This window comes from Trichechus manatus, unplaced genomic scaffold (assembly GCF_000243295.1).
Source record: "Trichechus manatus latirostris isolate Lorelei unplaced genomic scaffold, TriManLat1.0 scaffold00027, whole genome shotgun sequence".
NCBI classification, from domain to species: domain Eukaryota; kingdom Metazoa; phylum Chordata; class Mammalia; order Sirenia; family Trichechidae; genus Trichechus; species Trichechus manatus.
Window position 1 is genome coordinate 20,763,815 of NW_004443963.1, and position 15,528 is coordinate 20,779,342.

The 15,528-nt window shown below is 37.5% G+C and overlaps 1 protein-coding gene across 1 annotated transcript; it reads right to left on the reverse strand.

Annotated features, from left to right (window-relative positions):
- On the reverse strand, nucleotides 1-938 carry LOC101355766 (olfactory receptor 6C2-like). The gene has a single exon (XM_012554856.2). The coding sequence runs from the start codon at nucleotides 934-936 to the stop codon at nucleotides 1-3; it is 936 nt and encodes a 311-aa protein (XP_012410310.1). The 5' UTR covers nucleotides 937-938.
- Between the last annotated feature and the right edge of the window lie 14,590 nt (nucleotides 939-15,528).

A 15,528-nucleotide genomic window follows, 5' to 3' on the forward strand; every position in this document is an offset into this window, starting at 1 on the left:
TTACCTCTTTAAGAATGATGCAATTCTTTTGATTGAGTCCTTGAAAGCATTCTTTACTTGCTTATTTCTCAGGGTATAAATAAATGGATTTAACATAGGTGAAATAGAAGAAATGAGTAGTGAAACCACTTTATTAATGGTTACTTCTTCCTTTGCTGTAGGATTCATATAGATGAACATGCAAGTTCCATAGGTGATGGAAACCACAACCATGTGTGAAGAACATGTGGAAAAGGCCCTTCTTCTTTGCTGGGCAGATGGGAACCTTAAAATTGTCTTGATAATGTAAGCATAGGACAGAACTACACACATAAGGGTCAAGATGAGAGTCAGTACAGCACAGATTATAATACTTTGCTCCAGGAACCATGTGTCTGAACATGAGATCTTCAGGAGAGGAGAAGCATCACACAGAAAATGATCAGTAACATTCAAGTCACAGAATTTGAGATTTAGTCCCAGACTAAGTGGCGAGATTATGATCAACAATCCAGCTAACCAACAGCAAAACACAAGCCTCTTGCAGACTTCGCTGCTCATAATGGTCACGTAATGCAGGGGTTTGCAGATGGCCACATAGCGATCACAGGACATGGTGGCCAGGAGGAAAAATTCTGTTACTGCAAAGAGGTCAGTAAAAAACACTTGGCTGAAACAGGCATTATAGGTAATGACATTGTCACCTGTTGCTATGTTATATAAGTATCTTGGAATACAAGCAGAGGTGAATGAGATCTCTAAGAAGGAGAAGTTTTGTAAAAAAAAGTACATGGGAGTTTTAAGATGGGAATCCACAAAGGTGAGTGTGATGATGGTCAAGTTTCCAGTTACACTCAACATGTAGGTGAAATATAGAAAGATAAAAATCCACACCTTCAGCTGAGGGTCATCTGCCAGCCCCAGTAGTATGAATGTTGTTATTGTATAGTTTTTCATCACTTATGGCTTCATCCAATCTGCCTGTCCAATAATTCAGAAAGGTTATTTTATAGATTATTTTATCTCTATGAAATCTAACTTAATCACTCTTTTTTCTCTCTATATTTATATTACACATTAGCAAAAAAATCTAATCATATCCATGGTATGATTTTATGGGTAGCAAAAATGTCATTTGGCCCCCAAGCTAAATAAAAATTCACAACCTTAATGTTATGTTTTTGCTTAACAATTTGGTCCTTGTCAGAAGGATCTTGTCATAGTCTATAATTTGGACTCACTCTAAAGAGTCCTGAGTATAACACTGGCTCTTCTTTCCAGCTTCACTTGATTTTTTTTTTTTTTCTGGATAAGTTTTTTTTCTCCTATGAAAAATTCTAAGCCTTACTCATGAAACCACATTTGAGCTTCCCTCCCTTCCTTGTTTATTGTTCTTGTCTTAGTTTCTCTGTTAATATGTCACTTACTTATTGTTCACTATGGTGTAGAATGCCGTGTTTTAATACACAGTTTATTTGAATTCAGAATATTTATAAAATGCTTTGACAAACTGTAAAACAACCATACACGTGTACGTATATTTTTACCTTACTTTCTTGCCTGTTTGATTCCTTAGACCTATTATTATTGTTAGCTGCTGTTGAGTCATCTCTGAGTCATGAAGACCCCATGCAGAGCCTATGAAAACTCTGCTTGATTGGTTGCTGATTGGTTGTAATCCATAGGGTTTTCATTGGTTGATTTTTAGAAGTAGAAAGGCAGGCCTTTCTTCCTAGTCTGTCTTAGTCTGTCAACTCTGCTGAAACCTGTTAAGCATCATAGAAACAAGCAAGCCTCCAATAAGAGAAGGGAAGTGCTGCTCATGAGGTGCATTGGCTGGGAATCAAACCTGGGTCTTCCTCATGGAAGGTAAGAATTCTACCACTGAACCACCAGTTAGTTCTCTTTACTTCTCACTACACATTTTCTCCTACAATCCTTACAATTTTATATAACGTCTTTCAGTTAATGATTACTAAATTTTTATGTCTAGTAATGGATTTTTTTTCTGGCTTACATACTGAATTGACTACCAAACATATCTGCTTATATATTGAAACTGCTACCAAACATATCTACTTGTATAAATCACGTGCTTGCTCATCTCAATGTGCCTGTAACAGAGACATAAGCTTCCACATCTCTTATTCCCCTCCCTTTTTCCCATATGCTAATGTTTTCCATTTGTTAACAGTGTACTCTATGCCAGGTAATGTAGTAAGCACTTTTCTTGTATACTTTGCCCCATACTCCCCAATTTAACCAGGGTAACAACTATTCATTGTTGATTTTCAGTTGAAGCACCACTTTCTCTGGAAAGATTTCTGAAAGTATCTTAGCCCACATGCACTCTCCCGTGATCCCATAGCAAACAATATCTATCTTAGTGCTATCTTAGTGCTCAACTGGAGAATATATTTGATGGGATCATGTTCTGACTCTTTCTCACTGTGATAGCTGAAACAACTAAAAAAATTCCTGTTTTATGGTTAATATCTAAAGAATATTTTCTGAATAAATTTATATATCCTAAATTTACCTAGCAGACACAGACAAAGCTATTTATTCCTAAACCAAAAGAACCAAACCCGTTGCCGTCGAGTCAATTTCTGACTCATAGTGACCCTGTAGGACAGTGTAGAACTGCCCTATAAGGTTTCCAAGGAGCACATGGTGGATTCAAACTGCTGACCTTTTGGTTAGCAGCCATAGCTCTTAACCACTATGCCACCAATTCCTAGTTTGACTTAAATTCGTACTGTTCTGATATTGAATTAGCTTATTAAATGTTCTATATCTTTAACTCTATTGCTGGAAAAATTTGTGAGTGTTTTTTTTTTAGAAGAGATATGTTTATCAATTAAGTGACATTGTGAAGTGATTCACTTTTCTGCTTCTTTGTGTTACCTTTACTGCTGACAAAAGTTATTACTCTCTTCTCTTCCTTCTCTGATCTTATGAATGAGTAATTTATTTTCATTGATAGTATGTTTGCCTCATAACTGTATCTATTAATGCAATATAAAATCCAGAGTCATAATTTTTTTTATTCTGAATTTACATCAAAAAAAGTTCCACAGTAATTTTCTCAGGCATCAAAAATTAATCACTATAGTGCGGGACTTGAATGTTTATAATTTACAATCCATCTCTCAATGCTTTTAATCTTACATCAGTGAATGAAAAAAAAAAAGGACTTCTGCACAACATGGTACTACAGACAGAAGCACCACGCCATCCCTCCACAGCAAAGATCTGAAAAACTAAGTCAAACAGAGACAGACATCAATCCTAAGCATCAAATGAAGAGATAAAGAACTCAGCCAACCACCGAATGGGGTAAAAAACTGACAGAGAACAGAGAGCGAGGAGAGGTGCATGCAGAGGTCCCCTATCAGCTAACGCAGCATAGATCCGCCATTTTGGACACTGTCACAGGTTGGCAAGCAGGGAGTTTGGGAAAGCAGCTTCACGAACCTCCCAGCAGGAGTCAGAACATCTGGTAACCAGCAATACATGCTTTCCCACCCCATATGCTTCTTCACTTCCACTTGGCCTTCTCTGCTTCCTGCGGCCACAGTCTCTTGGCCAGAATGCAGTGGCTTCACCCTTGTGCTGCATGGATTCCACCCACCCACACTGGCCGGCTCCCTGAGTGCCATTTGTTGGTTGCTGTTGTTGCTTTTTTCCACTTCTTTTGGTTTATTCCATACCTCTCACCACCTCCCCCTCCTTTCTCTCAAATACCTGGCTCCGTGTGCCATCTTTGCTTCTTCCAGAAAGGCTGAGAAATGCCACTCGACTGTGGAACTGCTTCCCAGCCCATGCTGACACACTGGTGGGATCCCTGGAGCTTATGTTTGTTTGTTTGCTTTGATTTGTTTGTTTGTTTGTTTTCATTTCTCTTCTCTTCCTTTTCTATCTTCTATACTTACCTTCTCTTTCTGTCTCCTGAATACTTGGCACTGTGTGACACCTCTACCCCTTCTAGCCAGGCTTTACTTCTCAGCCAGGGAGCCACGTCCCCAGTCTTCGCAGCCACACTGATGAGCTCCCTGGGGGCCTTCCTTTTCTTTTCTTTTGTCTCTTATTTTTATTCATTCATTTTTTTCTTTTACCCTTTTCTTTTTTTTTCCTTTTTGTTTTTCTCCATTTCTCAGTCTCTCATCTCTCCATGCCAACAGCAAGCTCCCTTAGCACACTTTTTTATTTGTTTCTTTGTATGATTTTGGCTCCTGTTCCTCTCTACTGTCTCTCCTCTTTCCGATACCCATCTAAGACCCACACATCACAATCTCCCCCTTCCTTCCTGCCTACCTGCACCCTGTACTGAACATCACACTCTCGAGCAGCACAGGCAAGGCATACTGGAACCTGCCCTGCACTGATTCCCAGCCTGCCTTGTTTGCACTAGTATGTGCCACAAACAACCCATTCCAGCAACTCCCCTTCAGCTGGACCTGCCCTGCTGTACCATACCTGAGCTACTGACCCTGCCCATTGGAGAAGGAAGCAAAAAGTATCATACCCACAGATGAGCAAACAATAAAGAATGCACAGCCTGCCTGCTGAGACATAACCAAATTAAAAAAAAAAAACAGACGAAACAAACAAATTTACAATCAACAAACAACAAAAATAACTACTGAATATCCTGAAGAGAGCAGGCAATATCAAAACATATGAAAAAGAACAGGACAGGATGGTTCCATTAAGCATCCAAAATAAAACACTAGATGACTTTCCAGTGTAAGAAAAGGCACTAGAACTACCTGACAGGGTATTCAAATCTCTAATATTCAGAGCTATCCAAGAGTTGAAGCAAAAAGCAGACAAAAATGAGGAAAAAATAGGACAAATTCAAGAAAAGGCAAACAAATTCATGGAAAATACAGACAAAAAAAAAAAAGGAAGAATTCAGGAAAATAATACAGGAACAAAATACCAAAACAAATTCACAGCTAGAAATCATACAAAAGCAACAATTAGAAATCCAAAAGATAAACAACAAGATTTCAGAAATGGACAGTGTCATAGAAAGGCTGGGGAGTAGGTTTGAAGCAATGGAAGACATGATCAGTGAAACTGAAGACAAACACTTGGCTACAACTCTGAGGAAATCAGAAAATCAGAAAAAAGAACAAAGAAAAATGAAGAAACCTTGAGAATTATGTGGGATACAATCATAAGCAAAAATTTGTGAGTGATCAGAGTTCCAAAACAGGGGAAGAAAACAAAAAACACAGAGAGGATCATTGAAGAACTGCTGACAGAAAACTTCCCTAATATCATGAAAGATGAAAAGCTGACCATTGAAGAAGCTCAACGAACTTCATATATGATAGACCCTAAAGAGACTCATCAAGGCATATTGTAATCACACTCCCTAAAACCAAAAACAAAGAATCCTGAGAGCAGCTTGAGAAAAACAAAAACTCACATACAGAGGAGAAACAATAAGACTAAGCTTGGTTTATTTGGCAGAAACCATGCAGGCAAGAAGGCAATGGGATGACATATATAAAACATTGAAAGAAAAAAAAATTGCTAGTCAAGCACAATATATCCTGAAAAACTCTCATTTTAATATGATGGTGAAATCAGGACATTTCCAGATAAACAGAAATTAAGGGACTATGTAAAAACCAAACCAAACTTACAAGAATTATTAAAGAGAGTCCTTTGAGAACAAAAACACCAGACCACTGGCTGAATCTAGGATGCAGAATCATACCAGTCAGACACCAACCTAGGAAATGAACTCTCAAGGACTATCCAAAACCAAAATAGCTTAATCTGTAAATGACAACAACTTCAGAACAATAAAAGAGGGAATAAACAGTGTAGGTATAGAACCTTCTAATGGAGAGGAAGGCAAGGCAATACCAAGTCGTAATAGACTGGTTCAAACCTAGGAAGATAAGGGTAAATTTCAAGGTAATCACAAAGAAAGTCAACAAAACTACTCATCAAAATAAAGAAGAAAAACATAAAGTATCAGTAAAAACAAAACCTACAAAAACAAAAGAAATGAAAAAAAAATCCTCAAACGAAAGGAATTCAGCACAGGAGAGTAAGAGGAAAAAAGAAAACATCAGCACGACCAAAAAAAAAGCACTACTAAATGACAGCCATAAACGCACATCTATTAATAATTACACTGAATGTATATGGACTAAATCCACCCAAAAAGAGACGGAGAGTGACAAAATGGGTTAAAAAAAACAGGATCCATCAATATGCTGTCTACAGAGACACAACTTAGAAACATAGACATACATTTGCTAACAATCAGAGGATGGAAAAATATATCAAGCAAACAGCTACCAAAAAAGAGCAAGAGTGGCAATATTAATCTCAGATAAAATAGACATTAAAATAAAATCCACCATAAAAGACAAAGAAGGACACTATACACTGATTAAAGGGATGATCCATCATGAAGACATAACCATAATAAACATCTACACACCTAATGAGAGGGCTCCAAAATACATAAAACAAACTCTAACAGCACTAAAAAGAGAAATTGACAGTTCCAAAATAATAGTAGGATACTTCAACACACCACTCCCAGTAAAGGACAGAATGTCTAGAAAAAAACTCAACAAAAATACAGAAGACCTAAAGGGCACTATCAGCCAACTTGACTTCATAGATATATATAGAACACTCCACCCAAACCTGCAAAGTACACACTCATTTCCAATGCACATGGAATGTTCTCCAGAATAGACTATATCTTAGGCCACAGAGCAACCCTCAACAAAATTCAAAACACTGAGATAATACAAAGTATCTTCTCTGACCACAATGCCTTCAAGGTATAAATTAACAACAGGAAGAGCTAGGAAAAAAAATCAATTACATGGAAACTGAATAACCTGCTTACAAACTACTGGGTAGTAGAAGAAATCAGAGATGGAATCAAAGAATTCCTAGAATCAAACAAGAATGAAGACACATCATACCAAAACCTTTGGGATACAGCAAAGGCAGTCCTCAGATGACAATTTATAGCAATAGATGCACACATCAAAAAAGAAGAACAGGGCAAAATCAAAGCATTAAGCAGACAACTCAAAAAAAATAGAAAGAGAATGGCAGGAAAAGCCCACAGCCACCAGAACAGAGCAGAAATAAATGAAATAGAGAATAGAAAAACAATAGAAAGAATCAACAAAACCAAACATTGGTTCTTTGAAGGATCAACAAAATCGACAAACCACTGGTCAGACTGACACAAGAAAAAGGAGAGGACACAAATTGTCCTAATAAGAAATTAAATGGGGGTATTACAACAGACCCAACTGAAATAAAAAAGATTATAACAGAATATTATGAAAAACTATACTCTGATAAATTTGAAAACCTAGAGGAAATGGATACATTTCTAGAAACACACTACCTACCCAAACTAACACAAAGTGATGTTGAAAATCTGAAAGACCCATTACAAGAGAAAAGATTGAAAAGGAAATAAAAAAGCTCCCAACAACAACAAAAAAAGCCCTGGCCCAGATGGCTTCACTGGAGAATTCTACTAAACATTCAGAGAAGAGCTTATACCAGTACTACTCAAACTATTTCCGAACATAGAAAAGGAAGCAACACTTCCAAATTCATTTTATGAAGCCAGCCTAACCCTGATACCAAAACAAGGCAAAGATGCTGCAAAAAAAGAAAATTACAGACCAATATCTCTCATGAATATAGATGCAAAAATTCTCAACAAATTTTAGCCATTAGAATTCAGCATCATATCAAAAAAAATAATACACCATGACCAAGCAGGATTCATTCCAGGTATGCAAGGATGGTTCAACATTAGAAAATCAATCAATGTAATCCACCACATAAATAAAGGGTAAGAAAAGAATCACTTGATCATCTCAATTGATGCAGAAAAGGCATGCAACAAAGTCCAACACCCATTCCTGATAAAAACTCTCAATCAATAGAAGGGAAATTTTTCAACATAATAAACGGTGTCTGTGCAAAACCAATGGCCAACATCATTCTTAATGGAAAAAGGTTGAAAACATTTCTCTTCTGAACACAAACAAGACAAAGATGCCCTTTATCACCACTCCTATTTAACATTGTGCTGGAAAAGCTAGAGCAATAAGGCAAGAAAAAGAAATAAAAGGCATCCAAATTGGTAATGAAGAAGTTAAACTGTCCATGTTTGTGGTTAATATGATATTATACATAGGAAACCCAAAAGACTCCACAAGAAAACTACTGGAACTAATAGAAAGATTCAGCAGAGTAGCAGGATACATGAAAAACATACAAAAATCAGTTGGATTCCTACACACCAATAAAGAGAATGACGAAAGGAAAATCAAGAAAAAAATACCATTTATAATAGCCCCTAAAAAAAAAAAATGCTTAGGAATAAATCTAACCAGGTATGTAAAGGACCTATACAAAGAAAACTACAAAACACTACTGCAAGAAACCCAAAGGGATCTTCATAAATAGAGAAACATACCATGATCATGGATAGTAGACTCAACATTGTGAAAATGACAATTCCACCCAATGCAATTTACAAATACAATGCAATCCCAATCCAAATACCAACAACATTCTTTAAAGAGATGGTAAAACTAATCATTAACTTTATATGGAAAGGGAAGAAGCCCCGGATAAGTAAAGCATTCTTGAAGAAGAAGAATAAAGTAGGAGGACTCACACTACCTGAACTCAGAACCTACTCTACAGCTATGGTAATCAAAACAGCCTGGTACTGGTACAATGACACATACATAGACAAATGGAAGAGAATTGAGAACCCAGATGTAAACCCATCCACCTATGGTCACCTGATCTTCAACAAGGGCCCAAAGTCCATCAAATGGGGAACAGACTGTCTTTTTAACAAATGATTCCGGCAAAACTGGATGTCCATCTGCAAAAAAAATAAAACAGGACCCATATCTCACATCATACACAAAAACTAATTTAAAATGAATCAAAGACCTAAATATAAAGCCAAAAAATATAAAGTTCACAGAGGAAAAAATAGGATCAATGCTAGAGGCTTTAATATACAGCATTAACAGGATACAAACCATAACAAACAACACACAAACCCCAGAAGATAAGCTAGATAACCGGGATCTTCTAAAAATTAAACACTTACGCTCATCAAAAGACTTCACTAAAAGAATAGAAAGAGAACCTACAGACTGGGAAAAAAATTTTGGACATTACAAGTCAAACAAAGGTCTAATCTCTAAAATCTACCAGGAAATCCGACACCTCTACAACAAAAAGACAAATAATCCTATGGAAAAATGGGCAAAGGAAATGAACAGATACTTCACCAAAGAAGACATTCAAGTGGCCAACAGACACATGAGAAAAGGCTCGTGATCACCAGGCATTAGAGAAATGCAAATTAAAACCACAATGAGATACCATCTCATCCCGGTATTACTGGCACGAATCAAAACAACTGGAAATAACAAATGTTTGAGAGGCTGAGGGCAGATTGGAACTCTTATCCACTGCTGGTGGGAATACAAATGATACAACCATCTTGGAAAACGATATGACACTTCCTTAGAAAGCTAGAAATAAAAATACATAAGATCCAGCAATCCCACTCCTAGGCATATATCCTGGAGAAAAAAGAGCCATCACACGAGTAGATGTATGCACACCTATGTTCATTGCAGCATTGTTCACAATAGCAAAAAGATGGAAACAACCTAGATGCCCATCAACAGATGAATGGATAAACAAACTATGGTACATACACACAATAGAGTATTATGCAACGATAAAGAACAATGATGAATCTGTGAAGCATCTCATAACATGGATGAAACTGGAGGACATTATGCTGAGTGAAATAAGTCAATCTCAAAAAGACAAATATTGTATGAGACCACTACTGTAAAAACTCATGAAAAGGTTTACACACAAAAAGATACAATCCTTGTTGGTTATGAGGGATGAGAAGGGTGGGGAGGGGGAAATACTAAATAGACAATAGATATGTGGTAATTTTGGTGAAGGGTGAGGCAATACACAATAAGGGGGAAGCCAGTACAACTTGTACAAGGAAAGGTCATGGAAGCTCCATAGATACATCCAAAGTCCCTGAGGTACCAAATTGCTGGGCGAAGGGCTGTGGGGACCATGGTCTTGGGGAACATTTAGCTCAATTGGCATAACACAGTTCATAAAGAAAATGTTCTACATTCCACCTTGGTGAGTAGCATCTGGGGTCTTAAAAGCCTGTGAGCAGCCATCTAAGATACTCCACTGGTCGGAAGCAAGGGAAAATGAAGAGAATAAGATACAAGGAAAAGATTAGTCCAAAGGACTAATGGACCACAACTACCACAGCCTCCACCAGGCTGAGTCCAGTACAACTAGATGGTTCCTGGCTACCACCACTGACTGCTCTGACAGAGATCACAACAGAGGGTCCCGGACAGAGCTGGAGAAAAATGTGGAAAAAAACTCTAACTCACAGAAAAAGACCAGACTTACTGGCCTGACAGAGACTGGAAAAACCCCAAGAGTATGGCCTCCGGACACCCTGTTAGCTCAGTAATTAAGTCACTCCCGAGGTTCACCCTTCAGTCAAAGATTAGACAGCACCATAAAACAGAATGAGACTAACGGGGCACAACAGTCCAGGGACAAGGACTGGAAGGCAGGAAGGGACAGGAAAGCTGGTAATAGGGAGCCCAAGTTTGAGAACGGACAGTGTTGACATGTCGTGGGGTTGCTAACCATTGTCATTAAAACAATATGTGTACTGTTTAATGAGAAACTATTTGTTCTGTAAACCTTCATCTAAAGTACAATTAAAAAAAAAAAGAAAGAAAGAAAGAAAGAAATATTCACAACCTTAAAGAAAAAAATCCCCTGAAATTCCAACTTGTTTTCTTGTGAATAGTTTCTTTTCATGGTTTATTTTACTTACACTGAATTAGGAGAAGAGTCGCATGTGATTCTTTGACCAATTCATACTATTAAACCTACAGGGTGGCAGTAACCAATATAGGGAAGAAGCACTGACCTAGGCTCATGGTTTGCCTGCCTGAAAGTTAGAACCCTCCCGGGGAATGAATACAGACATTCAACATATATATTGGATTAGAAGTCCTTGAGTGATATACAGGGTTAAGTGCTCCACTACTAGCCCAAAGGTTGGTAGTTCAAACCCAGTCAGAGGTGCCTTGGAAGACAAGCCTGGTGATCTGCTTCTGAAAAGTCACAGCCTTGAAAACCCTATGGAGCACAGTTGTACTCTGCACACATGGGGTTGCCATGAGTTGGAAACAAGTTGGTGGCAACTAACAACAGTGAAGAATTATTGCTGCAATGTACTTACTTTTCTGCAATCTTTTCTCCTTATCTCTCAGGCAACATCACTATGTAAACTTGCTCAAACACCCTGTGGGAATTTCTCAATGCTCTGTAAAAATATATTTTTTTCTTATAAAATATTGCAAGGTATTATAAGATAGAATTCAATAAACTAACTGACACACATATAACTGACTGATCTCTGTTTATTTTACCTTCCAATAAATATTTGAGTGACACTACTAAAGTGAGTCTCTTGGAGAGATCACAGGACAAGTACAAACACACACGCACACATACTGGCAGCTTTGGAACCCTCGTGGTGTAGTGGTTAAGAGTTTGGCTGCTAACCAAAAGATTGACAGTTGAAATCCCCCTGCTGCTCCTTGGAAATGCTATGGGGCAGTTCTACTCTGTCCTATATCATAGCTGAGTCGGAACTGACTCGATGGCACCTAAAAACAACAACAAGGAAGGCTTTATAAAATCTATAACTTACAATTCACGTATCTAATTTTAATACAGAGAGGTGCAATACCTTTATTCTTAGAAAAAAATATGGTCAAGGTTTTATAAAAGGAAATAATACTACTATTGCAAAATACTTACTTTTCTGTTCAGTAAATCATAACTTCTGAAAGTTGTTTAAAAACAATCATTCTTAAAGCCATTTAGTTGCAAATGGTAGACTGGATGAAGCTTTTTTACGTGAAGGTCTCTTCACTTTTGCTCATGCACCCACGCTCGCTCTCACAGGTTCTCTGAACATGCAGAGAGCTGTCTGAGATTGTAGTTGCTAACAAATTGCAGCAGCTTTCTCATGATAGGCATTTTAACGTTATAGGCCTAAGAAGTATTTTCTTGTATATTTTAGCATTTAAAAGGAGAAATAACAATTTTAATGACAGTGGAATGCTGGAAACTCTTATTTTGATAGAGTTGGTATTACGATATCTTAGCACAGAGGCACAGGTTTGAACAAGATAAACCCTGACTTTCTCTTTTAGTTTGTTCTATCTGCAAATAAATGAATAAGCAAAAGGTCCTTGGTGATTTACATTCAAAATTCACTAATTAATTATTGGAGTAATTTTATCTGGCAAAAGCAAAACAAAGGCTGCCTTGGCTTCAGTGTCCTTAGGGACAGTAGGCAAACATTAAACATCAGGTCATGTAGTTCACTTTCCCATTTTTTAAATAATTTTATTGAAGGGAAATTGATATACAATAAACTGCACATATTCAAACTGTACAATGCGATGTTTCAAAATATGTACCCTCCCATGGAAACATTACCATAATCAAAAGAGAGAACATATCTGTCACCCCCAAAAGTGTCATCACGTACCTTTGTAATCCCTCATATACTCTTTCTGCACCACTTTGGTCCCTGGGAAACCACTGGTCAGTCATACACTACTATAGATTAGTTTCCTGTAGAATTTTAAGTAAATGTAATCATACAGTATTATACCATTTTTTGTTAAATATATCACTTTCACTAAGTATGATGATTTTAAGATTTGTCACTACTGTTGTAAGTATTAATAGTTTCTTCCTTCACTGCTGAGGATTCCAATGTTGATGGGTGTAGGGTTATTTCCAGTTTGTAGCTATTACACATAAAGCTGCTATGAACTGTTGTGTATAAAATTTGTATGGAAATACTTCCATTTATCTTGAGTAGATACCTTGGAGTGAAGTGGAATGGTTTTTATAGGTTAGGTGCATGTTTATCTTTTTAAAAAACTGCCAAACTTTTTTTTAAACACAACTTTAACATTTTATATTCCCAACATCAGTGTATAAAAGCTCCATTTGCTCCACGTCAATATTAACCCTTAGAACTATCAGTCTTTTTAATTTTAGCATTCTAGTAGGTGTGTAGAGGTGTCTCACTGTGGTTTAAATTCCCTAAGGACTAATGGGTGAGTCCATGGGTGGTGCAAATGTTAATGCGCTCAGCTGCTAACTGAAAGGTTAGGAGTTCAAGTCCATCCAGAGGCACTTTGGCAGAAAGCCCTGGTGATCTACTTCTGAAAAAAAATCAGCTATTAAAAACTCTATTGAGCACAGTTCTACTCTGACACACCTGGGGTCATCTTAAGTTGAAGTCAACTCTATAACAACTGTTGTTTGTTTTTTCTTAATGACTAATAATGTTGAGTAACTTTTCACGTGCTTACTGACCATTTGCATATCTTCTTTGGAGAGATGTCTGTTGAAATCATTTGCTCATTTGTTAATTAGGTTACTTGTCTTTTAATTGTTGAGTTCTAACTGTTCTTTTTGCATTCAGGGTACAAGTATCTTATCAGATATATTATTTTTAAATATTTTCTCCGATTGTATGAGTTTTTCACTTTTTCAATGGTATCCTTTGAAGCACAAAAGTTTTAATTTTGATGCAGGCCAATTTATTTATGATTTTCTTTTGTCACTTGTGCTTTTGGTGATTTTGGAGATTTACACTTGATTACTAACCAAAAGCTAGGCAGTTCAAACCCAACCACTTGCACCTGGGAAGAAAGGCCTGGTGATCTGTTTTCATAAAAATCACAGCCAAGAAAACCCTATAGAGCTCAGTTCTACTCTGTAATACAAGAGGTCACCAGGAGTAAGAATAGACTCAATGGTAATGGGTTTGTTTTGGCATTTCTGCTTGCCTTATAAGCTATAATACTCCTCTTTCTTTTAGTGGTTGCTTTATGTTTTATAGCATAAGTGTTTAATTTATTATCATCTACTTTTAAATATCACTTTACATGTAAAAACCTACTTCCAATACGCTTTCAGCCCCATACTTTTTCTCTTTTCCTGAGAATCTAATGACAGAAATGTTAGCTCTTTTGTCACTGTCCCACAGGTCCCTGAGATTCTCTTCATTTTTTTTTTTCAGTTTCTTTTTTTTTTTTTCAGATTGAGTAAATTATACCGAGCTATTCTTATATTCACGGATTCTCTCCTCTTGTCATTTCCACTCTACTCTTGAACTCATTGGAGTCATGATGATGCAGTGGTTAAGAGCTCGGCTGCTAACCAAAAGGTCGACAGTTTGAATCTACCAGCTCTTCCTTGGAAACCCTATAGGGCAGTTCTACTCTGTCCTATAGAGTCGCTATGAGTCGGAATCAACTCAAAGGCAATGGTTTTTGTTTTTTAAAAATTTTTATTGAATTCACTAGAGGGTCAGCAAAGAGAGGAAGACCCTCAACAAGATGGACACAGTGGCTGCAAGAATGCAACAATAAAGCATAGCAACGATTATGAGGATGGCGCAGGACTGGGCAATGTTTCCATCTGTTGTACATAGGGTCACTATAAGTCAGAACCAACTTGACGGCAGCTAACAACATTGAAGTCATCCAACAAGTTTTTACTTAAGTTATTTATTTATTTGTTTATTTACAATTCTATAATTTCCATTTTATTCCTTTCTTTTACCTCTATTTTTTGGCTGAGATCTTCAATTTTTTTCATTTTTTCCAGATAATTCATAATTGCTGGTTAAAACATCTTTATCAGGGTTCCTTTAAAATACAGCATCAGATAAATCCAACATCTGATTCACCTCTGTGTTATTTTCTTGGTTGTTGGTAGGTGAATGATGTTTGATCATATACTGAATATTTTGAATATTGTGTTATGAGCCTCTGGATCCATTTTAATCTTTTTTGTTTGTTTTAATAGGCAATCTGCTTGTTAGTGTGTAGCATGAGGGTTGGGTGGATGTACATGTTTAGCTTACCACTTGGCCCTGCTGATGCCACCCTGGTAAAAGTGGGGCTGACTTACAATGCCTCATTGCAGACGGGTGGAGAGAAATTTCAGGTCCCACCTCAGTCTGGCTGACATCTTCCAAGTGAAAGTGGGACATGGACTGGAATTATATTTTCTCATTGACTCCAGGCTTATGATCAGGTCTGCTGGGCCTGTCTGCCACCAGGGATGGCTCATATGACTCTGTTGTTTCAGGGTAGGGAGGAACTCAGCTTCCTGTTTGGCTCTGGTGAAGGGCATGGTGTCAAGAGGACCACTTCCCACTACCTTCTCAGCCTCATTGATGCTAGGTAGGTGTGTAGGTTCAGTTACCCAGTGGACCTGGCTGACACCAGTAGTGGAGGAAAGTGGAATGCTCACCAGCCCCAACCTACAGCACCTTGGTCAGTGTCCTTGTTGCTGACGGAGGTGAAGGCTCAACTCTTTGCTGGG

Coding starts and splice junctions, on each gene's coding strand:
- LOC101355766 (XM_012554856.2), bottom strand. CDS start 936: ATGAAAAACTATACAATAACAACATTCATACTACTGGGGCTGGCAGAT.